Below are 27,199 nucleotides of genomic sequence, written 5' to 3'. Positions count from 1 at the left end.
CTACGAGAAACATTGATCGGATGACAACTGGAGGCTCGTGAGACATCCATGACACTGAGCGCTTTGTGTGCATCTCCGTTGAGGACAACGTAATCAATATTGGGGCCACTCAAAGAGGCTTCCTTAAATGAGATTCAGTCGGCGACCAAGGCCGTCACGGCTCAGTCTGCAAAATTGAACACTCTCGGCATCCCAGCCAGATGTGTCCCAACGTCGCACGTCCACACCGCAAGGCAGCATCGCATTACGTCGATAACGTGAGCCCCATGTGGGTTTTTAAAAGGAGTGCTTCGCATTTGAAGATACCGCAGCAAGCGTCAGATATGATGGCATAATTTCACTCACGGCTATTGGTATTCTTTGAAGTGGAAAACTGATCCAGACAATACAATTTCTCTGCTTAGTAAGTGTGTTTATCAATATGTTGTACGTTGTTTACGTCATCGTACCTTGCACGACATTGATTCCGAGCCAGTTGGCGGCCGTTATGTCTGGAAATCGTGCGCACGAACGCCAGATATGAACGACCCGGCAATTACACTTGGCCTTGATCGCCGCATTGCCAATGGAGTGGCAGGATTTAAAGAACGTCGATATGGCGTCATGGGATTCCTGTGTGACCCTGAAGTAGTCTGCATATCTTTGTGGGCGTGTCGCTCAGAAATTGGAGGGGTTTTGGTCTAAACAAGAGCGAGACTGTGAACTGCAGCGGGTAGTTTTCAAAATGGCTACGTCAGATCAAAACCCCATACAAATGGGGAACACCAGTTTTGAACACCTTTGAAAGTTTTGGTGGTAAATCACGACAAAAGCAGTAGAGTGAGGCAAGAATGGTGCTTCAGCCATGCAAGCTCAGCAATCGCAAATAAAACCCGCAAAACAGCTACGAGCATTTCCATTGTAGGCAATGAGTCCACCGTGCGGCAAATACACAATATATCTTTCGTTAAAAGCTTGAACAAAAGTGTCCCGACCAGGGGAACCTTCAGTGCAGGTAGCTGCCAAATCGCTTCACGCCTTCACCGTTGCAAGGCAGTTTGCCGGGGAGGACACCATGGTCGAAACTCGCGAACGGCAGCTGTATTCATGAGGTTAGGGCCCATTGTATGTACATATTGCGCTTCGGGCTATCAGAGGAGTTTTCCATGCCACTGAAGTGGCAAGGGCTTCCGCACATATGTAAACCTCTGCTGTGGCGCATGGAACTCTTGGGGTGCTGCGCATAGTAAGAACTGTCAGCTGTCAACAAAAACTGTCTTGTCATGTGCCACAGCAAGGGATATCGTCACAGCCAGGAATGTCACCGGGGTAAGGAATATTTCCACAATAAGGGGCATCGCGGCAGCAAGAAATGTCGCCAAAGCAAGGAATATCGCCACAGGAAGGAATTCGCCACAGGTCGTCCTGTTACGTTTCCAGTCGGCCTCGATCGAGGGGCTGCGCCGGGGAGGGAGTAAGTCAGCTCCCCCCCTTCCCCCCCCCCTCCCCAGTCATTGGGAAGCAGCTCTGCTGTGGCGTCGGGCCGCGCTCCAGCATAGGTGCTGTTGTGGTCAAGACAAACTATTGCACCTCAGGTTATGGTCCTTCTTTTTTGCCGGACTGGGCGTACTTTTGGAGTTGAAGCGCCAGGGTCTGCTATTCTAAGCTTTTCAAAATGCACGCAAAAAGGCCAAAACTGCAACGATTGCTCCACTACCACAAAAAACAACATGATAGAGGGGGGGGGGGGGGGTGCGGTCAGCCAAAGCCCTCAAGGGTATTCTGGCGTGACTTGGCGCCGATCCTTGTTGTTTCACCCATCCCTCCATGGCTTTCAGAAGGGGTCCGTCCGTCTTCCGGCTGTCGGTGTCATGCTTGGCTAATTTATTTGTCCGGATCGCCAACGTGCTTCATCACCGCCCGCTTGGGCGTCGCTCGCATGATGTCGAAGGCTCGATCCTCTCGACCAATAGCGCTTCAGGCTGGTTTCGCTGGCCAGCTGTAGCACTGCATCGGCTCTTTGGGATAGGTATCAAGCCAATTCTCTGTCGATAAGACAGAGAACTAGCAGCGTTAAAATATAAGCCAGCGTTAGCGTGTCTAAATAAAATTATACTTCCAAAAAAACGCAAGTTTCAGCTCACCCATGTCGTTTCCAGATGCTCAGTAACACTTTCCAGCTCAGCCCATTGCTGGTACCCACAATCGAACACACGCACCTTGACCGCATGGGCGTCCACCCACCCTGCGTGAGTTCTGCAAGCTTTAAGTAAAAAAATGCCGTGTCTGCGTGCATCTCACAACACTGCGTCTATAGCAGCCAATTAGCGTTGAGGTTACAGCAGCACTTCTTCCGTCTTCCAATCGCCGTTGGGTAAAATGTCTCAAGATCGCAGACAAATTATTCAACTTGGCAACGAAGCCGCTCTTTCGAGTTCGGCCACTCCGCCATATCAAACATGATAGTGTGACACGAATTCTGGCCAAGCGGTCATATGTTTCGAACTTAAATATAGTGCAGTTGTTCAAATGAATTCCCGCGTATTTGACCGTAGTGCCACAATTTGTCCTCGGCACCGTAACTGCACTGAAGTATGGTTTTGTCGGTGCCATTTTTACGGTGTGATGAGTTCTTGACTTTTGTCTAAGATTTTCGGCAATCTAGGAACCGCTTATTACCTTATGTTAACGGGGCTAGCGTTAACCAATATGAGCCATGTGAGCTTTGATTGGGCGGCTTAAGTCTGGCAATAGCCAATGGCAAGCTAATGTACTTATTTAAGAGTAATTTTTACGCACGTAGTACTTTTATCTGAGTTGACCCTTCATTCAATAAGGCTGGATCCGTGCTCGAGTTCAAGTTTCAGGTTTATATGAGGTTTGAGTGCGGGCCTGACTCCTATTCATGTTGGTTTTGTTTTAGACCCGAGTCCCGACCCGAGTCCGCGTATCCGCCGAGATACGTATTTCGAATGCACCAGCTTGACATGTACTGAATGCCGGCAGACGTCCGAATGCGCCAGTGCTAGTCAGTTCAGCTGACGTGCAGTTAGCAGCTTGACACGTTCGTTTTTTTGCGCAGTTGTTGCCACCGTTACTTTTCGCCCCAGATAGACAGAGAACATAAACACTGGCGTCTGAAAGGCTTTACCAAAGAAAGCAAGGTTCTCCGCCAACGTATTTTTCTGCGGGTGATCGGAGAGCCACACCATTCCGAGTCCGATTCATCTGTGTGATAAATCGCCCCGCTTGAGATTCGTTCTCAAAATGTCATGAGTCCAGAGCCGAATCCGAGTCCCGCCGAACGAAGAGCCAAGTCCGCTCGCTGCAGAAGGCCAGGTCCAGACGAAGGACGCGCGCAGCAACAAGCACCGGTGGCGAGCGCCAGTGGCGGTTACACGGAGGTACGTTTAGGACATTCGACCCCATCAGTCTCGTGACGCCGCGCTGCCGTGACTGGGCTCGCGCCTGGACCAGATGCTGTCGCCGGCGCTCAGACCGCTGGCATTTGGTGCGACAGATCTGGCGCAGCCGCGGATGGCCGTGACCGGGCAGATGGCGCGGAAATTACTAGTTTGATTGCCGCGACCCAGTGCTCTTTCGCTCCTCCACTGGAGGTCTGTGTCAATGATTGCAGGGGTTGTCGGTGTGCGCAGCCCAGGGAGCAGGGGAAGGCCGTCTGGCTACGTGGCAGGAAATTAAGTGATCTGATCACTGCACTTTCAGGATTTAGTAAAAACCCAAGACGGTGCAGTAAACAGAGCAACGGCTCGAGACCGGCAAGAATGTGCAGGGTTCTATCGCAAAGTTCGGCGAGTGACTTGACGGATAAAAGCGGTCCGTTAAAAGCGGTCCATAGATTCCATAGCGTTGACCCTCGGATCGAAAGGCGTGGGTTCGATTCCTGCGGTGGAATACATTCAACGGACATTATGTCCGTCAGGGTTTGGTGGCGCCAATGACGCGCGAAGTTGCAAGTGTCTTTAAATAGTCAAAAAAATCGTAAGATCCATGTTCATGAGCTAATTCTTATCTACGTTATAAACATGGTGAACATACATGCTACTTATCTCACGTCTAGCGCTTCACTCCCCGGGATTGGCTGGCACATGCTTCGTTCGCAATCGTTGATGGCGTGAAATCCTGCAAATTAACATAGCTCGCCGATCCACACGAGGGACAGTGTTTGTGCCGGCATCTCAGTTACAAGGTGCAGTTGCGAGCAAAATTAGGTGAGCTGAGTTAAACTGGCCGCTCAGTTGTTTTCCAAAGTGCGGCCAACGAGCTCGGACGTCGCTGGTAGTCAGATAGCCGCCAAAGCCGCAATAAAGTGACAGAAAGTCTGAGATCACAGCATAGTGAAGTCGGAAACGCAATTTCTTTCCTGATTTGAGATGCTAAATTGTGCCTCACGTGAAATATGTTAATGACTGTTTTCACTTTTGTGTGCTCCTAACATGCACTACAAGAAAAGAAGCTGCGTAGAACAAATGTCTCCCCTACAACATCAACAGCTAGAGACCTTCTTCGGTGCCTGGCAGACCATTGACCGCTTTGCTCAAATGTTATGAATGTTTCATGGAATAAAAGGGAGCAGCTAAAACCATGACAAATAAAACGACTCGTCAAAATATCAGGGACGTGGTAACCTGGGTCTCCGCAGGCTCCGTACCACTGCCATTTTATTTTATATTCGTATTTGTTGATTCCATTGACATGAGTGCGCGGATCATTTTCAGGATTTATTTAAGAATAGCGTGGTTCTTTTTCAGGATGTTTATTCAAGAAATCTTTAGATCATAGGCTGAAGCCAAGCTATCGAAATGATACTGATGTTGTTTCTCTTTGTCAATTTCAGGTCAGTGCCCCATTAGCGTCAGCACTAGTGACATCTAGCGGTGACGTTTGCAAGTCAGTCTTCTGTGTTCAGCCTAGGGGTCACACTTGAGGATCCCGCGCACGGAGACAAGGATGTCCGGTCGCATGGCGAGTAGAAAAGCGACGTCTGAGAAATCGTCGCTTTCCCGTCCCGTCTCAGCTAGCTCCAAACAGCAGAAAATGGTGAGCATACGTCTCATTCGAAGCGTCTTGTGTGTCTGTGGGCTAAAGGATCATTGAAAAGGACATCGCCCAGTAAGTAGCTAAAACGTTTGTTCGTGGCTTTCTACATCTGACCCTGTTATCCTCTGTCTCGCTTCATTCTGCATCCTCGCGACACCCCACTTGTCCGAGCAGGCTGTATGCGTCAGCCACGAGTGGGCCGAGAGTCCCGTGGGAAGGGGACCCCGGCCGGGTACCCAGCACACATGCGTGGGTTAAAGCTCGGCATTCTCCCCTTCCCCCCCCCCCCCCCCCCCCAGGTGCACGCAAGTCTGCACTACTGTTAGCCATTTTCCTTCATCCTATAGCCTTGAAATGGTCATTTCTGGTCAAAAGGGCTCTTATCCAAAAACGAAACCATCAACTTTCTATCAACAGATCCACCCTGTCATACTCTTTCTTGTTTAATCCTGCATCCTCGTGATTCCCCGCTTGCCCGCGGAAGCCCGTATGCGCCAGTCACAAGTGGGCCAAAGGGACCCTGGTGACGCCCCAGTCCGGGCGCCAAGTGCACAACCCGTAGAGGGGCCCCTGCGCGTGATTCTTGTGTGCCCAAGCGCGTGTGATCTTACCGCACTGTTAACCATTCTCTTTTATTCAATAGCCTTGAAATGCTGACTACTGGTCGAAAGGGTTCTAATCCATATAACCTAACCTTGTGCAGACACGTGGGTTCGGGCCCGGCTTTTTGTCAGGTGTTTTGGCTACCTCGATGTCAAAAGAGCAGTGATACCTTTCTGAAAGCTGGGACTGAAACCGACCACATCTAAAGCGAAAAATGTTCGGGTTGGGTGTTCTAGATGGGCCAGAAACCCAATCGCTACACCAGCTTCCACTTAGCTGACAGGAGCTCTGATCATCAACTTGAATCTTCGAGGTCCGATAAACAATATATATGCAGCTCTCTGCTATCGAAGGGAATATTTCACGGCAATTACTCTGCTTAATCCGAGCGCTGCTGCCCGGCCCAAATCGTGAAGCCAGAAAAATGCTCAAAAAATCACCGACAGCCACGGTTGCTCGTGCTTTCATGTCCAAATTTCGTCGCCACACTCTTCGGAAATGGTACATTGGAAACGCGTGTAGTTTACCACGCGCTCGGTCGAGGTCAAATTGACCCCCAAAGTTTTTTCCAGAATGGTTTCCGAACGGTACGGTCCAGCCGCGACAAATTTTGCATAGCTGTTGACAGTTAAATAATGGATCGTTTGGTATAAAAAATGTAGATTCACCTTATAAAGTCGCTGACCTACGGCAGGTCAAAGCCCAGCCGTGAATTTTGCGAAGGCAATTTCTGGGGAATCGTTCAATCTTAAGCAACGACGGAGTGTTAAACGAGACCATAAATCTTTGAGATACTGTTTTAGGCAGCACAATAATTTAATTGACGAATTTCATTGACCGAAGGTCAGTTCTGGATGTCAGATGAAGGTCAAAGTCATTTTGCTGTGTTACCCTAGGGCTTGCTGTGTGGGATAGTTTCTGGTGCTTATTTCTAATTTATTCAGACCAGGAATCGCACTCTACGTCCTCCATGCACTTATCAAAGATCAGAATGGGTCACTGCCTAAAATGACCCAGGTCGACATTTTGTTTTTTGGATCATACCGCCTAGCTTAACCTTTGTCTTATTCAAATGCAAAACATAAATCAGTCTTGTATGATTTTGGTCGCCATAACCTTCGAAAGATCAAGCAAGTTCACTGACCTCAAATGATCACGTGACCTTTGCTTAGGACATGTATCTAGGTTCTTGAGACACTCTGAAAAACAAACTGGAGATTGACCTTGTTTGATCTGATTTGACCCAAAAGTCATGATCTAGGAATCTTAAACTTTGACGTAAGTGAGGTCAGGTACAGCCCAAGACACTAAATTTCGTGTATCTAGCCTCCTTAGTTTCTGAGATATCAGGGGGTCAAACTGACATCACCCGAGCGAAGGGTATCCAACCTGCCACCCTGGCGCGTGTTAAATTCAGATGAGTAAAAAGTCTTCAATAATGCTAGGTGACGGATAAGACAAATTACCTCTTGACGGATAAGACAAATCCTTGGATTGTGGATAAATCCGCCATGCATTGAACTCAGCTCGACCAAGTAGTTGCTCAAAACATGGATTATGATTATTTTGGGCTAAAACAATCTGACGTAAAACGGGAACGTCAATTTCAATCATGCTTAGCGTGCCGACGCATACCGTATCAAGATCCTCTGTTAAGATGTCATAAAATATGACTCATGCGAATGTCATGAGAGATTGTTCTCTTTTTTGTACTGAATTCAGCGAGAACGTAGTTGTCTTTCGTAAAAAAGCGGATTGGGTTGAGTTCGAGCATATACTGGAGGACAGAACTAACACCGATGTTGATATTGAAAGTGTTGAGGAGTATTTATAATATACTTGTCTATGATATACACCTGAAGCTCAGATATATATTATTAATATGTTTCTTGAAAACCAGTTATATTTCCGGTGGCTGCCTCGGTATATATTATAGGACCCCAGGTGTTGTTTTATACCCTCAAGAGCACAGCAATGGTAATTTTTTCTGATGATGGTCCGTTAGAAGTGACGCAGAACTAATACCGCCAACGAATCAGCAAGGTGGTTGACAAGCGATGCGAAAACAGGCTTACTTAGGCAACCATCGGAAAGATCACTGGTTTTTAGCAAATCGCTGCGGAATAGGAGTTCCAAAATGCATCTGCATTCGGTCAGATTCAGCTAGTCACTATCAGCTTTGAGTGGCACACACATCCATCTGGAATATCGGAAAGGGTGTGGGTGAGCAGCGGCCGTTTCTTGCAAACAAACATGAACTGCATGACGTTGCTTTGACGGAAACAGGATAAAAACTGCGTCCCCTCCCCTCCTACCTACACCTTCCCACTCACACTCCTTCAGAGCTTCACCGATCGAAACGTTTTTTGCAGCTCACGTATACATAAGATTGGGCCAAGCGCATGAGGAATTAAGCTTGGCATATAATGCGCCAGCGATACATCTATAGCCGTGCATGCAAACTGACTGACTTAATGCAGCGCTATACCCAAAGAGATAAGCCCACGGGAGACTGAGGAACGCAAACGCAATCTTGTTAAAAGGATCGCCCAACACTTAAAGATATTGAAGCAAGCAGCAGATATAATGCAATAATCTCACTTACGATTATTGGCATACTTTTAAGCTGAAAGACTGCTTTAGATAGTACAATTTGTCCATATAGTTAACATACTTCTCAAACGTCAATGTTTGGTTGCGTCATCGTATACACGAAAAAGTCTGCGCATCTTCGCGAGCATGTAACTCACAAACTGTAGGGAGCTACGCCTCATGAAGAGCAGGGCTGTGAACTGCACCGAATAATCTTGTAGGTGGCTTTTTCGATACAAAACCCCCATACAAATGTCGAACATTACCTTTCACCTCAATGTCATTTTGAGCTCTCATTTTCCACATTCACTTTTACTTGCATTTTTACCGATCTCACTTGCATTCTGTTGAAAGGTTCATGGAATATTGACAAAACAAATAAAGAGTAATATATAAACAGTAATAAACAACTAATTAATTCTTACTGAACTCGTTGGATTCACAGGGCTGGATCTGAGCGGAAGCATCGTGGGTAACGCAACATTTCTTTACGTCGTGTTAACTTTACCTTAGCGCACTCATTTTAAGCTGTCATGTCTGTTTCAACATCTACTCGTGGCAGGCCATGTTATATTTACCCTGTTGCTTTGCTGCCAGGTTGGATCAGGCCTGTTATGCCGCTGGTGCAACATGCTGTGCTGGAGAGGATTAAAAGGATTATTTCGACTTCGGGCGTACTGAGCAGTGGATGAAACTAAGCTTAGGAAGCACGCTGAAATGAAAGTGATTAAAACGGATGCTTCGAATTGGGGGATACTGAGCAATGTATGAAACTAAGCTGAGTAAGTGTTGTGGCATCTTTGTCGCACAGCGGGAACATAGTACAGTTTGCGCAAAGAAAAGATTGAGCCCCACCACATTAATATCTGTTTGAACACCACGTCACGCATAACAATCTGACCTCGCACCTTGACTTAGAATTGTAGTGCACAACGATGGCTCGATGCCGCGTGTATGGTGCATGTGTGACAGGCGCCACAGTTGTAACCAACCAACGCTTCATGTATTGGGTCATCCCATGCCAAATGAATATTAATTACGCTACAAATTAGCAATATTATCAGTTTCCCTTCATCGGCCTTGCCTTTTTGTTCTGTTTGGTGTAGCTGCTGATGACACTAGACAATTTCAAGCCTAATGAACAGACAGTGCTTGTCTGGAGCTGAGAAAATAGAGCGGTCTGGGACCCACGCTATGTTTTTTCGCTTACCATTTCATACTTTATCACTTCGAAAACCTTGTGTAAAGGTAAACATTATCTAAAAGAACAAAAACGTCTCTGTTTTTCGTCTGTGTTGATCAGTCTTTTGTCAAGAAGCCTCGCCTTGTTGGCGGTACTAAAGAGTGTTGACCTTGTCTGCCTGGCTTGGGTCGATACCCCCCTCCCCTCCCCCTGCCGGCATCTTCGGCTGGCCGGCTGCCAAATTAAGACGAGAGATTCTCAAATTTTACTTCGGGATAGAAGCAGGGTAGTTCTTGTCGCCACAGAGGATGGCTTTATTGTGGACACGGTCCCGGTCGAGAAATGACTCATAAGCGCCAGTTGACCAGCATGCCGCAATCCTGTAAATATTGTGCGTTTCGCTCCAAGTTGTCGCACTTTACGCTGTGGCCACTTCCGCTTCACGGGCTTCCTTAGTATGTGATAGGAAATATCTTGCAGTTAATGCTTTCACTTATGTCAGTTATGCTAATGCATCAATTTCCGTTTTTTCCTTGTCACATGCCATGCAAAAAAATTCAGACTCGCACATGTGAAGCTGCATGCCATGGTAAACCGTAGAAATAAGCTATTTTGACAGACATAAGTCTGGAAGTGAGGGATTATAATTTAGGTGTTAAAATGGTGCCAAGTGAATTAACCAAGTAGAATAGAAAGTGGTGTCGAAAGCTCACCATGCGTGGTCAGTTATGCGGGAGTGATATAACGCCTCCCTGACAACTGCGATGCCGTATACACGAAACTAGCCGATGCAGAACACGAGGTGACGCGGGGAAGGACCGGTCTATGAGCATAGTTCAACAACTGTTTTAGATGGAAACTAATTGATCAAAACCAATGTGAGCATTCTCAGTTCAGTCCGCTTGAATGTCGGAACCCGCACTGTGTGCCGGTGCAAGCGGACGTCGAACGCGTAGGAAATTGAGGTGCAGTAATTCAGTAGCAGGGCATCAGCAGACGGCAGCAACCGTTACTGCAGCGACACACTGCCTGAATTACATGACGGCATAGAAAGCAGGTGGAATGACGACAGGGGATAAATCACTGCATTAGAGGGGCAAGCGCAGACACGATGCGCAAGAGTCAGCCAGCATGTTATGCAATGAGGTAAGACATACCCACCGGGGCAAGCGAGCTCTTAAATTTCGGTTGCATTGTGCTTCATTGTGCTCCTATTCATGAATGGTCTGAATTGGCCTGAACACCTCTCAGGCTCAACTGTAGCGTGGGACACGGCGCCCGGACTGACCAACGTTCCCCGCCGCCATCAGTCACCCTCGGAGAGCTCAACTGTAGCGCGGGACACGGCGCCCGGACTGACCGACGTTTCCTCGCCGCCACCAGTCAGGAGAGCGTGCGGGCCGGACAAGGAGGATCCGTCAACAAGTCTTGGAAAGGGGGCAGGCTCTGAGAAAAACACCGAGCTTATGGAGCGCAAGTTCGCGTTTCCCACCGTCTCGGAGACTGCCCCACCTAGCTGGCCTCTTGGATGCTACTCTTCGCCGGACCCCTAGCGCTCCCAGGATGGTGGTCCGACCTGGATAACTGCCAAACGCCCATTGTTGACTCCGAGAGGCGAGGAACTCGAAACTGCAGCATACGCTGCGCATGTTGACATATCAACATATGACCATATGTCATATTAACATATGACCATATACATAGCATATGACATATTAACATATGGCCATATGTCATATTAACATATGACCATATACATAACATATGACATATTAACATATGACCATATACATAACATATGACATATTAACATATGACCGATCCCCTGGTCCGCCCGTGTCTCGCATTTGAAATGCATGGTGTGTGCGATGGCTTTCCTGTAGGACGTAGGTTTCTATATAGCGTGCTGCTCTTACACGTTTTTCAATCACTTGACGTGGAAATTGAATCGGCAAACATTCGGCGAGATTGCTGTGCGTACCACAAAGAACGACACAACGTGTACTGCGACTATTATTTATTTTATTTATTGTCTTTATTTTGAATATGTCTTAGCAGTCTAGAGATACCGTGAATGCGTGAGACAAGGCTTGTCCACCGATCCGAGCAGCCCGCCGTGATGCGAGGATGATATGCGCTTCATACCGCGCGGGGATGCCCAGGCCGGGCAACAACGGACGGTGACGCCCAAGCACGGCAACAACGGGCGGTGATGCCCAGGCGGGGCAACAAAGGACGGGGATGCCCAGGCGGGGCAACAACGGACGGTGATGCCCAAGTGGGTCAACAACGGGCGGTGATGCCCAGGTGGGGCAACAGAGGGCGTTGATGCCCGAGCGGGGAAACGACGGGCGGTGATGCCCAAGCGGGCAACAGAGGGCGGCGATGCCCCTGCGGGGCAACAGAGGGCGGTGATGTCCGAGCGGGGGCAACAACGGACGGTGATGCCCGAATGGGGCAACGACAGTCCCCTCCCCCCCCCCCCCCAGCCAATGCCGCGCCGTCATCCAAACATTGGCATCTGCAATCCAGCATATATGCGAGTTAGGCTGCAATTGATTTTAAAACTGGACTTTTTTGGCTTTACTTGTGTTGTTCAATCTGATTATAAACAACAGCTCCGAGGGTTTTTTGTCGACTTTGTGTGTGGGTTTTTTTGTCTGCAAAAATCACACCTGTTTTTTCTGTGTTGCGACCCCACTTTTCGCGTGATTCGGTAGATACAGAATTTTATCACACGAAACCGCATAAAATATACCTCAATTTTTCTGGATACGTACGCACCGAACACTTATATCCCAAAGATAGGTATCCAATCAATCTGTTTTTATTGTTTTACTGTTACCGTATACTTGAATGATTTAAGGCATTCATTTACTTTCTAAATATTTCTTAATCATCCTCTGAAGAAACCCACAGATCAAATGTCGTATGCTCAAATGACAAAAGGCCCGTGGATGGCAAGCATATCTCCGCTTCTGTAAACCTGTCAACCTGCAGGTCATTGATGATAGCAGGTGTTAGGTCAGTCGACACAACGTCCAGAGTTTTTATGAATGAACTGCGTATTCACATTCAAAACTGTATGCGACTTGATTGGAATACACGAGATAACTAATGAAATTAATTAAATGAATACGTCATTAAAAGAAGAAAAGTCGATTGCTTGGTATGAACTAGACATCATTTGGTAACGTACACCCAGTATCATCCAAGGTCCGGCCACATTAAGAAACAACCAGGTAATTCCAGGCGATCCATAAAGGGCGCTGCCGTACTTAAAATGAAGCACGTGGGGGTGTGCACCGCCTATGCCTAGGTGAAATCAGCCACTTATCAATTCGCTTCGACGGATTTTGAGCATCTCAAGTGTTCATCAGGTCATGCCGATTTAAGAATTAGAACTTTATTACGAATGGGAGCACGCATTTAATGGACACATCTCGATGAGCTGTTAGACATATATGACATCTTTGTCTGCCGCATCTTTATTCTGCAGTGTTTGGTCACTATATATATATATATATATATATATATATATATATATATATATATATATATACATGTATATATATATATATATACATATATATATATATATATATATATATATATATATATATGTGTGTGTATATATATGTGTATATATATGTATATATATATATATATATATATATCCGTATATATTTATATATATATATATATATTTATATATTTATATTTATTGCATTTATATATATATATATATATATATATTTAGAGATACGTGACAAAGTTTACCTGGGGAATGGGGGGCATCGGCTAAGCTCCAAAACTAAATTTGATACCAGGAGCTAAGGTGTGACATCCTTATGACTTGTCCTGCAATGGCCTGGCTCTCATCAACCTACCATGAGCTTCTGACACCTATAAACCCCTCCAAACAAGTCGCAGTGCCAAAGAACTAGACAGGACCATCAGATCAGGTCCAGGAACTACATGTCATCATGCGTCGGTCGTTTGTGATCGCTAACCACATCTTTCCTGCGTCGGTCTTTTGTGATTTCATTGTGGATTGACCCGATTCCAGCAGCTTTGCATTTGAGCACAGGCTTTATAGCATTTGCTGATGGTTGTTAATGAGCTCTAAAATGAAAACTTGTCCAGCAGGCAGCGAACAGTGGGTTAATGTAGCAAGAAATCATCCAGATTTGCAGGGATTACGTACCTAAGCATCGTGCAATTACGGCCAACAGAACATGAAGAAGAAAAAGGTTGAACAATTGTGCAGAATCTTACTGCAAGTAAAAATCCACCTTGTGAAAATTCGAACATTAAAGTCGGAATTCGGAACGGAAAATTCGGTTTTGACAACTCCGTTTAATGCGTGCAGGCTAGGAGCTATATGCTGTCATGATGCAACAGTGCAATGTCTGAGGTAAACACAAGCAAAATTGGATTGGAAACGTGAAACGTCGGCTTTTCGCACATTCATGAGCCCTGTCTGGCTCTGTACAGAAAATTTTGTGTTTCCTCTGGCCCATACAGCTATTTTAACGAGATGTGTGGCGTGCAAATGAATGAACCAAGTGGGATCGTTTGAGCGCGCCAAGTGTTTTAAAACTTAATTGCGCGTCGTGAAGATTTCGAAAGACACTTTGGTTGTTTTCATACTGTATGTGTAACACGAGTTTGAGCTGGTTTGTGTCACACCAGGGATAGCAAAACGGTATTTTTTGTCGTCGATCGAATTTCTGCACGCGAAATTGTCGCCAGTAGCGTAACGCAATACCATATCACATAAAAAGTCAATGAAGTTCATGCTCCGTAGCGCCATCGGATGATTTGCCTATCGCCGAGAGCCTATTTCATCACCGCAATTTTCAATATCGTGCGCACAACCGAACGGCTCATTTATACAATGTCAATCAAATGATGTCAGGCTGAGTGCTGCTGCTAGGGGCGCATCGGCCCTAGACTGTGGGACAGTCCAACTGCAAAGCAGCTTTCTCCCACCTTCGTGTTTGGCGGCGCTTCATGTTTAAGCTCGATCTTCGGTCGGACTTGCTCTCCTCGACTGCAAAAAAACGACGAAGTGCCCTGACAGACAGGGCAGATGACAGCATGGCGGATTACGAACCGGCGGCAGGCCGCTCTCGAGGATATCGTTCAATAAGCGGGCCTCCTCGAGGCCATATCCTCTTATGAAAACCACGTGTGCGCTTCGAACCCCACCCCAAACATTATCACACTCTCCACCGTACCTTAGATATGCTCTAAGCCTGGTACGACTTGTGCTGCCTGGTGAGCGCTCTTCGCCGCGCTCTAACAAGTGATATATGCAGGTCTAAACTGGGGTTCTACGCTGCCTGGAAAGGAAGGAGTAATATAGTTTGCTCCGGGTTTGGCGCAGATTGAGGCGAAGACAACTGCGCAAATACATGGGCAAGAGGGAGTGAGGGGCGTGTTGGGAGAGGGATGCATCGGGGTTCAGGAAATGTGGGATCACAGGGCTGTTCGATGCGAAAATACCAGTTTTCAGATTATTGTTACGCCGAGCAAAACAAAAAACAACGACGACAACTAAACTGTCACCTACGGCTGCAGTCCAACATTCAGAGAATGCTGTTACATATTGTGACCAGTCGAAGGTACCAGAAATTCCAAGCTCAAGGTTTTTGATAGCCAGCCGTTTGAATAACGAGAGGACATGTATTTAAACCAACCTGATGCAAACGAACGAACTGCTGCCGATCCTAGCTGTCTCTATTACACTATGTATACAGAAGTTTAGCTTTATTTGGACGAAGAAGAGGGTGCAAAAATGTTAGTTTTGTTCATCTCATTCGTCCGTCGCTATTTTAATCAAAACCAGGCGGCATCTTTCAATTTCACGCAAATAAAGCCGAACTTAAATTCATGTCTGATCATGGGCATACACTACTTATTGAAGCATCACTCCAATGTATTTTACGTGCAGAAGGTATGCGGAGGTTTTAGTTAATATGTGAATATTAGCAGCACCGTTTTGAGCAACGCAACTATATCCAAGCCATTCAGAATACAATTAGATCATCATTGTGTATCCTTAACCTTTCCAGGAGGTCTATAGCAGGAGCCGTATCTGACCAATTTCAAATCTAACTGGCCGGTCTGTGGCTTCAGCCTCCCGGCCACACCCCTGCTGTCAGGGACTCCATTACACGGCAACAGGTCACGTATAAGATTGAACCGTTTTAGAAAGAGACTGAGGCGTCCGCTGGTAACCAGGTGGTCTTTGAGCGTGGAAATGGGCCCTGTGCAGATAAAGATGCCACGCGCACACAGAGGGTCATGCGGATATAAAGTGTCCTGAGCTGCCAATGAGTTACCGAGGGGACCGTGGACCCTGAGAACTCAGGCGTCATCTCAGTAGTCAGAAGGCTCTTCAGCGGCTCGAGGCTGGTGCCTCAGTAGCCTGACAAGCCCCCGGGAACTTCTTGGTCTCCTCAAAAGCAAGGGGGTCGCTGAGCGGTTTGGACCATCAGCAACCAAACGAACTCTGCCATGGCCAAAATAGCTCACGAGCGATCGAAGGTTCCCCTCTGTGACCAGAGGGGTTTCGGCAGCCAGTTACGTCCCTGGGCGGTCAGAGAGGTCCCCCACCCACCAGAGGCTCCTCAATACCCGGAGGGACCCCTCAGCGGCCATAACGACCCTGGTCAGCTTAAACAGCCGATGGGTGGCAATCCCGCAGCTGTTGAGGCTAAATGGCGTCATTTGCTTTTCACCCTGGCGGGAAGGGCGGGCACCGGGGAGAATCGAGCTCCGTATCTTTGGTTCCCCCGGCGCGCGCACTTTAAACATTGCGCTAAACGGTCAAAGGCAGCCTGGGTGGTGCCAAGGTTATCTTGTGTGCCGAAGGGACTTTTTAATGCCAGAGAGGCGCTAAATAGGCATGAAGACGTTAAAACGGACCGAGTGCTGACGGTGACCAGTCCAATGCATTCGTCACAGAGGCCTCAAGGTGGTCAAAAGGGACCTGGGGAGTAGGGCTGACTCTTTTTATTCAGCACGGCCATCTGTCTTCGCACCGCATGCAGCAACAAAGACAGGCTCCAGAAAACCCAGGTTTTGCGTTTTACGGAGTCAGGGAAAATAGCGCTTTCCTTCTCCCCAATGTTCCAGCGGGCCTCTAGCCATGACCTCAGTCATAGCTGCATGATTTTGATGGCCAGATCAGTGAGACCCAGAGCAGTCCGTCGGTGGGCGGGGGATTGCTTGGGGCCCAAGTGGCCCCTCCATAGCTAGACAGGCCCCTGGAGAGCAAAGTCCCTGATTAGCAAGAGGGGCACTAATGTTCAGCGAAAAGCAGTTTTGGCACCAAGCATCGCATAAAAATATGCATTTTTACGCCGACCTTACCTACCAAGTCGACAAGTTCTACCACCCCTGGGCCACACACTGAGGGACAGAGCAAGCGCTGGAGGATAAGGCCACCCAGGAGAGGTACACAATTCTACTTAGCGGGAGAATTGACGGTTAGCCTCTCTGTCTAACATCATTTTGGCCTACGGCTTCACCATGTCGTGCAACGACATTGCGCTTCAATCAATCGTGACATCATTACATTTCCCCGAAGCTACAGTGCATGCGATGGTGTTTTCAGTGCCGTGCCTTCTGTCGACGGTGATGGGGGGTGCAACCGAGTCGCTGTTATCGACGACGCCCAACACGCAACGGAAATTAGCTCCCAGCGCTCCTTCCACTCGCCTCCCACGACGCCTGAAAAGAACAGAAAGTGGCCGGGCAAGGAGCGTGGGACACTCTAAGGACATTTGCAATGGCGTGGGTCGCACAATTTCCCTCGCAGCCTTGACGTTGCTTTGAGTTTCACGCTGGTGGTGGGCTGCTGAAACACAGCTGCTATTCGTTGCTTTTATGACGATTTGGCCCATTGTATCTTTCATCCGATGATGGCAGAAAAACGCTCGGGACATTTACCCTTCCAGGTATGCCTTAGGTTAAACGCTCAGCGCAGATAGCTTCTGTAGATGACCGTTGAGTGATTGCGAGTGGAATACTGTGTGAACACAATTCTGTTTCTAGTAAAGGTAATTCAGAGACATGAAAAAGCTCTGAAACTCTCTTAAATGTATTTTCCAAGAGCGAGCAGCGCACTTTCATTTTGAAATTCAACTGAGGAGAGACTTAAAACCGATATTTGGGAACGTAGCCTAGCACTCAACACATCTCGAGAAACTCAGATATTGCCGTTTCTACGGTTCGTCTCCGTCGGCAACCCTGCATAGTAAAGTATCACAATCTCTATTACCGCACGCCAAGGAACAGTGCACGGCCATGATCCAAAGTATGAAACGCTATTCAATACCATATGATTTAAGTGCCGCTGTTTCGTGCTTGCCTCCCACACCGCACACACGCCACGCATCGCACACGCTGAGGCAAAAAAAAAATTGCCGAAGTACAGAAAGGAGCAGATTCCCAGCAAAGGGAGTTTGCACCAAACGAACCAAAAGAATATTCCACAATCTTCCACGGTTTCAGCGAAAAAACGTGTGCATGCTTCAGTCCGATGTTAGGTCAGGCGCCATCGAACTGCTTCGTAACGGTCATAGCTTCCACTGGGTGCTCGCCGGTGATGAATGCCAGAAATTGTGCAAGGCAGTGCAAAAAATGACTCGGGGAACCATCACTGGGCCTGATTTGGATTCTTTCTAGGATTTGGGGTGGCCCTGCTCCATCATTTTTACAGAAATTTCACCAGACCACCCCATGGCTAAACAGGGCAGGTTACATAATCCTGGACCCACTAACTTCGTCGAGGAGCTCCGGCCCAACGGAAAAAGCCCTAGAAACCGTCCTGAAGGCCCGGGAGAAACATGCTGACCCCGGTCTCTGGCTGCACTTGGTACTAGTCCCAGAGCGAGCGCAGTGTGTGGCCCGCCTGACATAGGAAGGTCAGCTGGCAGCAGATCACCGAGCATCAGACTAGGCTGCAGGGTCCGCGTCGCAGCAATCTGCGGCTCTAAAACTCTTCTCGTCCGTCGAAAGAGCGGAGGCCAAATTATCTGGTAAGCCGTGTTTTGTGCGCGATGTTGTACGCTGCGGTAACACGCTGCGCAAGGCTAGATCCCTCCCCCCCCCCCCCCCTCCTTGCTCTGCTCTGTTATCGTTGCGTGTAGGCAGGTTTGGAGTGGTTTTGTGAAAGTTGGTTTATATTTCCTTTGTAATCTGGTTAAAAGTGGGTTGGTATTGTTGCGGAGATGACCAAGAACACTCGTGTGTTGTACAAAGCCCAGACACTGTTACGAGTCCATAACTTGTTCATATTTTAACACACGCTCGGGTGGGGGTCAAAATTACCCCCCGAAGGTTTTTTCCGGAATGGTTTCCGAACGACGCGGCACAGCCGCGACAAATTTTGCATAGCTGTAGACGATTGAATAGCGGATCGTCTGGCAGTAAAATTTGAGATCGTTGTAACGTCGTTGACCTATGGCAGGCCGGGCCATGGTTTCAGCGAAGGCAGTTTCTAGGGAATCGTTCAGTCTGGTCGAACAACGGAGTGTTACACGAAGCCATGCATCTCTGAGTTGCTTTCTTAGGCAACACATTGATTGAATGACCAAATTCCATTGACCTAAGGTCGGACATGAAGGTCAGACCAAGGTCAAAACCATACCTGTTGTATTACTCTAGCGCTTGCTGTATGGGGTAGGTTCTGGTGCTTCTTTCGAATTTATTGATAACAAGAAAGGGATTATACACCTTCCATTGACTTCTTAAATGTGAGAATAGGCTGCTGACTTAAAATGACCCAGGTCAACATTTGGTTTTAGGAACATGCTATCTAACATAATATTTGCCGCTTAGTCAAACGCAAAACTCAAAGCAGTATTGTATTATTTTGGTCACTCTGACCTTCAAAAGGTCAAACAAGGTTACTGACCTTGAATGAGCATGTGATATTTTGCTTAAAAACGGTTAGCTAGGTGCTGGGGGCACGTTGGAGACCAACCTAGAACTGGACCTTTTTTATCTTTTGTGACCCGAAAGCCATGACCTAGGAACCTGAAAGTTTGACCCTGGTGTCTCTAGCTTTCTCAGTTCCCGAGATCTCGGGGGTCAAATTGACCCCCCCCCCCCCCAAGCGAATGGTATCTAGCCGGCCACCCGGGCGCGTATTAAGCATGGAACAAAAGTATAGTCATTAACAACGCTAGTTTCCTGTTCGTGAGATACGGAGTCGCCCGGTTTTGAACCGTCGCGGGGAGTGTACCCTAGGCCCGCCTCTGAGGTTGACCTCAGCCGCTGGCCGACTCTGGAGGTTGACCGGGTGGCCCGCTTGGGGCTTCGGTCGCGCTGATTGGTTCGGGAAAGGGCGGTTGAGCAGGGGATGGTCCTTGATTGGTTAAGGGGCGGGGCTGGGTCGGGGGATGGTCCTTGATGTGTTGGGAAGACGGACAGGTTGGTGCTGGTTCTTTGGTGGCCAAGAGGGCAGCAGGCCCGGGATGGTCCTTGATTGGTAAGGAGGGGGCGGCAGACCCGGGGATTGTCCTTGATTGTAAGAGGAGCGGCAGACCCGGGGATGGTCCTGATTGTTAAGGGGGTCAGACCCGGGGGATGTCCTTGATTGGGATTAGGAGGGCGGCAGACCCGGGGGGATGGTCCTTGATTGGTAAGGGGGGGCGGCAGACCCCGGGGATGGTCCTTGATTGGTAAGGAGGGCGGGCAGACCCGGGGATGGTCCTTGATTGGTAAGGAGGCGGCAGACCCGGATGGGTCCTTGATGGGTACGGGGCCCCGGATGTCCTTGATTGGTAGAGGGGCCTGCAGACCCGGGATGGTCCTTGATTGGTAGGCGGGGCGGCAGACCCGGGGATGGTCCTTGATTGTGTAAGGAGGGCGGCAGACCCGGGGATGGTTCCTTGATTGGTAATGGAAGGGGCGGGGCAGACCCCGGGATGGTCCTTGATTGGTAAGGAGGGGCGGCAGACCCCGGGGATGGTCCTTGATTGGTAAGGGGGCGGGCAGACCCGGGGATGGTCCGTGATTGGTAATGGAGGGCTGCAGACCCTGGGATGGTCCTTGATTGGTAAGGGGGCGGCAAGGTACCCGGGGATGGTCCTTGATTGGTTGGAAAAAGGAGGGCGGCAGACCCGGGAATGGTCCTTGATTGGTGAGAGGGGCGGCAGACCCGGGAATGGTCCTTGATTTGTAAGGAGAGCGGCCGTGCCAGGGGTGGTTCTTGAGATGTTTTGTTAGTTTATGGCCTCCACCGGTTGGGGCCGCGGCGCTGATATCATTGAGCGGTTTGACATAGAGGGGTGCGTGCATGTGCATACATCAAGTGGAGGGGGGGGGGGGGGGACGCCCTGTGAACGTGGGCTTTTTGGAGCTCTGCACAGGAAAACGGTTCAGGAATATTTTGAAGGAGTGGATCTAGGCAGGTTCCTTTCTTTCTTTCACGAATGTACCACTTTATGCGTTTGAATACCTTTTCGCTCGTTTTCTGCATTGCACAGTTTTTCACATTTTCTGAAGTTGACTATAAAATAGCTTTTTATGGCGAATTTAAAATACTTTCACATAACATTAATGGCCTTTGAGGCCCACCCTTTCCAGACGCCCTAACTAGACGAGATATATTAGCATGGCCAAAGCATAAAAAGGTAAAATAATCTCCCCTTCAGGGAACACACTTTTCAGAACCAGGTTCGTCGAGGTGGTTGAGTCAGTGAGGCGGCATTGGGCACTTGCGAGTGCGATTACTTTGGAGTGTAATTTTCAAATATTTTTGAAAGATGCGGGAGCATTCCCTGAATTCAGGAATGGCGCATGCGTAAACACTATCACTGATGCCGAGCGTAGTCATGGAGCTATCTTCGGGCACAAGGCGCAAGCGCATGCTGTAGGCGTTTGGAGGTTGCAGGTTTCTGGATGCTGCAGGCGCCTAGATTCCGCAGGCGTCTGAAGGCTGCAGGCGCCCGGAGGCTGCAGGCGTTGGAGACAGCAGTAGTCTGGATACTGTGCGCGCAGCCACAAGCACATATTTGCGTTGGGGAACAATTTATTTGGCATAATTGCCATTAGCCTTTATCATCAGCAGCCATCCGTCTACAGTAATCAAAATTTTACCTCATATGTCTTTACATACCTCAAGATTGAAGACAACATGCGTGCAGGATCAAATATCGGGAGTTGAAAACCACTTCAGAGAAAAGTTTGTTAAAGAACTTGTTCGGTACACCTGAACATCGCTGCCAGAGCAGTCAACGTCCCGATGGCTCTCAACTTAGGAGATGGTTTTTAAGTCTGCAGTTTGCATAGCAGCGGAATGCCTCAGGGCATTCAGCCAGATTTTGAACCTGGTAACCACTGCCTTTCAGGGCAGCCGTGTAAAACCGTCCCTGCCTCTGATGGTGCGTGTGCCGTATTTGGCATTATTATAGCAAGCAAATACCAAATATCATTACTTGAAACTGGTTTAATTTGCGGAGGAAAGGATGGAGGGATGGAGGTACTTATTTGACTGCAACGCGTCTTAATTTGTAAGAACTGTACGCCACGATTGTGAGCTCGAGACAGAAGGACATTGCTAATTGTATATCACTCAGACTTGCTATTGGCGTGATCCATACTGACCACAATATAACTGACAAAACACTTGCTATTTTGTTACAGGACAGCGGCGGCATGGTGTCGGACAACGAACTCAAAGGTATGGCGAGCTCAGGTCATGGCCTGTGATCCCAGTATGACATGGCCGGTTGTTCAAAGATGGCCCGGTAAACAGGGCCTGTTATACGCTGGGTCTGGTCATCAGGGGCTCTTATACGCTGGGTCGGGTCATGTTCGTGCTTATGTCAGGTCATGCTCTCCAGCTTTTGTTCGCTGGGCCGGGTCATCAGGGCTGCTTATGCGCTGGGTCGGGTCATCATGGTCTCTTGTTTGCTGGGCCGGGTCATCAGGGCTGCTTACACGCTGGGTCGGGTCGTCGGGGCCTCTTGTTGGCTGGGTAGGGTGCTCAGGGCCTCTTTAGCGCTGGATAGAGTCGTTAGGACCTCTTAAACGCGGCCGGGGCACGCTTTGACATACCGTTAGAATGTACGTATGTGTGATCACTGGTATCATAGCACCCATCAGCATCCATAAGAAGCATCATTCACCAATGATGGGTGCTCCTGAGGACATATTTTTGCTTGGGTAATGCTCCAATTGCGTTGAATGACAAAATTAAGCAAAAGCTACGTCCACTTACCCTCGCACTACGAAAGTGTGGGAGTTCTCTGAAATGTTCCCCAAGTTTTTTCCAGAGTAATTTCTGAACGGCCTTTGCGCGCGGTGCTGAAATTTTAGCCGTGTTCTCTAAACTAATTTTTACACATTTTAGACAATTGTGAGAGTTCTGAACCTCATGGTTCATGGCCTATAACCTAGTTGTTCAGGTCATGCGGGTGGCATTTGGCTAAAAATGGCCTAACGCTTCTCACAGGACATGCACTCTACAGACGTTTTCTGGAAGCAATTTTCTGATCTTGCAACTCTGAAGGTCATTACCATCGTTCTGGTGGCTCGCAAGGTCATGTCTTCTCAGGTCAACATTGGTCAAGCTGACCATTATGGCCAGATTTGACCGTCGATGGTCACGCAGTTTAAGCTCCGACCCTTGTTCTGATTCACCTTTTTTCATAACGCGGACTGATAGGGAAAGCGTCGATGTGCACGTAGAGAATCCACTTCCTCTCAGCCTGTTGCAAGAAATGACGACCTAGAATCGTCCTTGTTTCTGACCGCGTGATGACCGGCGACGACAGAACTGAAGATGGTGTTCCGACTAACGGACAAGAACGGCGACGGCAGCATCACCGCCGACGAGCTGAAGCGGATGCTGCAGGACAAACTGGACATCGACGTCGATGATGCCCTCATCGGAGACCTCATGACGTCAGCGGGCGAGAACGGTGAGGGCTGGCACTGACCGGGGCAGCAGCATCACGCTAAGGGTCAAACGTCTTACCATGGGTTCAGTACCAAAGTATGAAGGAAAAGGATGGATCTGAGGACCATCTCAGAACTATGGAGTGAAAGACAGAAATCTGTGTAGGGGATGTCTCAGGACTATGGAATGAAGGGGGCAGATGTGATTTTGAAAAAAATCACATCTCGACTGCCTTAAAAAAAGCTGTGTGAGGAAGTGCCATCTGTCAAAAGTGTCATGAGAAGAAGTTGTCATAAGAAAAAAGTTGTGCTGCATTCTGACGAGAGAGGGGGGGGGGGGGGAAATTCCCATGCGGGGTCCTGGCCGCGCGCATGCAGAGAAGCCCATTCCGAGAGCACCTCACACATCATTAACGTGTCCACAGAGGAACACGAGCGAATCTTCCTTGTTCTCAGGCCCCATAACTAACACCCGCCCTTTCTAGAAGAGCCGTGCACCCGCGTCGCATCTGCCCGCGGTCGCCGGGATAGGTTCGTAAAATGGACTCATCCAAGCGATCATGACGTCATCGGTTGAGCCGCACAGCCAATAAGTGAGCTTTCACAGCTTCCTGGTGCTGAAAAAAATAATGACGCGTGCTGCACACTGCTGCTATATCGAGATGAGGCTGATTATGTTTCTCTCCCAGCCCGTGATGCTGTCAGGGCGGATATTTTATATAATTGGAAGGCAAAAGTAATTTCCGGGGCTGCGCGGCCAACAGCGGCGAAGGCTGGCCAAAGTTTAATTACGTCCCAACTAGACAACACAAAAGTGCGTCGCAGTAAACCGATCTTCAAAGAGCTGGCAAATGGTGCTGTTTTTGATGCGGCCTTACCGATTACCGACTTATCGATGTAGTGCCGATACGTCGACTCTTTTCTGTGACGAGAAGCCAAACTCGCAAGGCGTTCCGGTCAAAATTCTCGCGCACGGCGCGCCGTGAATTCTCCGACTTTAGGGACATGCCGCGCGGTTTCAGAAGCTCAGTCGGCAACGTTTCGGATCGGAAATTGGATGGTCGTGCGTTGGAGGCCGGACCGGTTCAGGCGTCTCATATCATCCGTCTGTGGAACATGCTGAATTTATGCTGATAGGGGATGCGTGCTATCAGTATTATACAGCATGCAACTCCTTGAGAGCTTGTTACAAAAATTATGAACATAATCTTTATGTAAATTTTAAAAGCATTCGTCATTATAGCATCTGCCCAAAGCTGCCTTCAGGCACAGGCTGCCAAAAGTTTTGTGTAACATTGAATTCTAACGCACAAATGCATATTTAGTGGAATACTAGCACTTTACTGCAATGTATGCTCCAGACTTCCTTCTAGCCCTGCATCTTTTTCCCTGGTGGTATGCAGCAAGTGTCCAGCAGCCACGCGCCTCGTCAAAAAGTTATGCGTGCCAGAATCGAACCCACGCCGCTGCGTCTCTGTTCGCAGCTGGCGGCCTGATCAGTGAGGCGCAGTTCATCACCTGGTTTCTCAAGATGCAGACCTTGTCGGCCGACAAGACGCCAGACATGACCAACGACCTCTTCGCAGCGTTCCGCCTCTTCGATAAAGACGGCAACGGCTACATCACCATGGTGGGTGTAGCGACGGACGGCGCTGTGCCGCTGCTGGAACGTGGATGAGACACGCCGGATGATCTTGCCATATTGGACTAATTGGTCCCGAGTGTTTGTAGCAAAGGCTCATAGGTGGAAGTGATTCGTGTAATGCAAGTGGTGATAATGGTCACATAATACGTAAACGATCAATTAGAACCGCTTGCAAAGGTGTTATACCGACAACCCAAATTAATGTTTTAGCCACACACATCAAACGAAATGTGTTTGTCTACTTAGCTTTTAGAATTTGGCCGGTAAATAGCTGAAGGTCGAATGTCAGGCCCCGCCAAAAGTCTCAAACTTTTCCTAATACGTAGCTCCAAAAGTTTCCCATGCCCTCCTCCCCATCCGCCTGCTCCTCGGGCCTTTCCCTGCCAACTTCGCAGCGCCAACTTGAGCACATAAGACTGTCGATGAGCCAGTCATTGATCTGAACTCTGCTGAGCCTCAACAATGCATCCAGCATTTTTTCGTTTGTATTACCACGCTAGTGCAATGTTCCAGACTACGCTGGCCGGCTTTTCACAACACATTCTCTTCAGATTGGTTTGCTGGCCTCTCAGCCTGATGCGGGTCCCGCTGAGTGAGACGTTGTCGGGTGACCCGTGTGACCGGGGTGACCCCGCGTGGGACGACGCGTCATCTGACCGCGCGGCATCTAAACCCGGGACATTTCAGCCCGTTCGCCGTCCTAACTCATTTCATCTGACCATCCACCATCTGATCCGGTGTCAGCTGACTTAGTGTCATCTGACCCCACTTCATCTGACCCCGTGTCATTTCACTCGCGTCATCCGCCCGTGTCACATGACCCCGCGTGCCGCTGCAGGACGAGCTGCGGCGGGCTATGGAGCTGATAGAGGAGCGGATGACGGAATCGGAGTTGAGTTCGCTTATTGAGATGGCCGACGCCGACAAGGACGGCAGAATTAATTACGAAGGTGAGACTGGGACGCGGAGCTCCTCGCTGGCTGGATTATACCCGATCGTGAGGAATACACGTGATGGGCTAGGGTGAGTCTGATTTTTTCAATTTGGACTGACGCTATATCAGTTGTGAAACTGACCAGCCTAAACGGACTGAAAAAACCGGAAGACTTGAGAGTCAATATGCACTGAAAAACCGTCACAAAAACCTCCTTTGCTCGGTCGTCCAGATCGCATCCCTGCGCGGTGTCGTTTTAGGGAGCGGTGTAGACACCTTTTAAGGAGCAATCAAGGAGTTTTTTTGATACCGAAAATTACGCCAAAAAAATTCCACTGCGGAGCGGGGCAAATCGCATCCCTGCACAGCGTCGTTTTAGGGAATGGTGTCATATCCCTTTTGCAGGAGTCTCTTCAAACTATGATGGATATCCATTTGATCTGCTGATGATACGCCGCGATTAAAATACTCCATAAATGGAGTCGCGTTTGCTCACCTCGCATTCCTCTAAATGCAGGCTGGACAAAGGGAATGCAAACTGTACAGGTGTGACGGTCAACCGACCGTGACGATGTGACGGTCAACCGGCCGTGACGGTGTGACGGTCAACCGGCCGTGACGGCGTGACGGTCAACCGACCGTGACGGTGTGACGGTCAACCGGCCGTGACGGTGTTACGGTCAACCGACCGTGACGGTGTGACGGTCAACCGACCGTGACGGTGTGACGGTCAACCGACCTTGACGGTGTGACGGCTAACCGACCTTGACGGTGTGACGGCTAACCGACCGTGACGGTGTGACGGTCAACCGGCCGTGACGGTGTGACGGTCAACCGACCGTGGCGGTGTGACGGTCAACCGGCCGTGACGGTGTGACGGTCAACCGACCGTGACGGTGTGACGGTCAGCCGACCTTGACGGTGTGACGGCCAACCGACCGTGACGGTGTGACGGTCAACCGGCCGTGACGGTGTGACGGTCAACCGACCGTGACGGTGTGACGGTCAACCGATCGTCACACCTGTACAACTTGCATTCCTTCGATCAGACATACATGCAATGTGGACAAATCAGGGTTTCTTTTGACATTTAAAGCATCCAAACTGAGAAATTAGTCACAGGCTAACCCAGCTGTCCAGCATCAGTTAACAAAACGCATGCATCAGACGGTCTAACTACAAGTCAAGTCAGGTTCTACGCTTGAAATTACTGGCTTCAAACTTGAGCAGACGACAAATGGTCCCGCTGACCTCATCACACTGCCCGGCATCAGCAAAC

At 48.8% G+C, this 27,199-nt stretch overlaps 1 protein-coding gene across 1 annotated transcript in view; it reads left to right on the top strand.

Moving 5' to 3' along the window:
* Window positions 1-4,837: 4,837 nt before the first annotated feature.
* LOC119114336 (calcium-binding protein E63-1) overlaps window positions 4,838-27,199 on the top strand; it is a gene marked incomplete at its 5' end in the record, with an annotated part of 38,884 nt that continues 16,522 nt past the window's right edge. Inside the window, 5 exon segments of the mRNA XM_037238532.1 lie at window positions 4,838-5,040; window positions 22,085-22,121; window positions 23,218-23,364; window positions 24,826-24,971; window positions 25,825-25,936. Of these exon segments, the coding sequence (XP_037094427.1) occupies window positions 4,951-5,040; window positions 22,085-22,121; window positions 23,218-23,364; window positions 24,826-24,971; window positions 25,825-25,936 (532 nt within the window).

This window comes from Pollicipes pollicipes, unplaced genomic scaffold (assembly GCF_011947565.3).
Source record: "Pollicipes pollicipes isolate AB1234 unplaced genomic scaffold, Ppol_2.1 Scaffold_7262;HRSCAF=8765_pilon_pilon_pilon, whole genome shotgun sequence".
Lineage (NCBI taxonomy): Eukaryota > Metazoa > Arthropoda > Thecostraca > Pollicipedomorpha > Pollicipedidae > Pollicipes > Pollicipes pollicipes.
The sequence above is the reverse complement of the archived record's forward strand: the minus strand, read 5'-3'. Positions and strand labels throughout refer to the sequence as shown.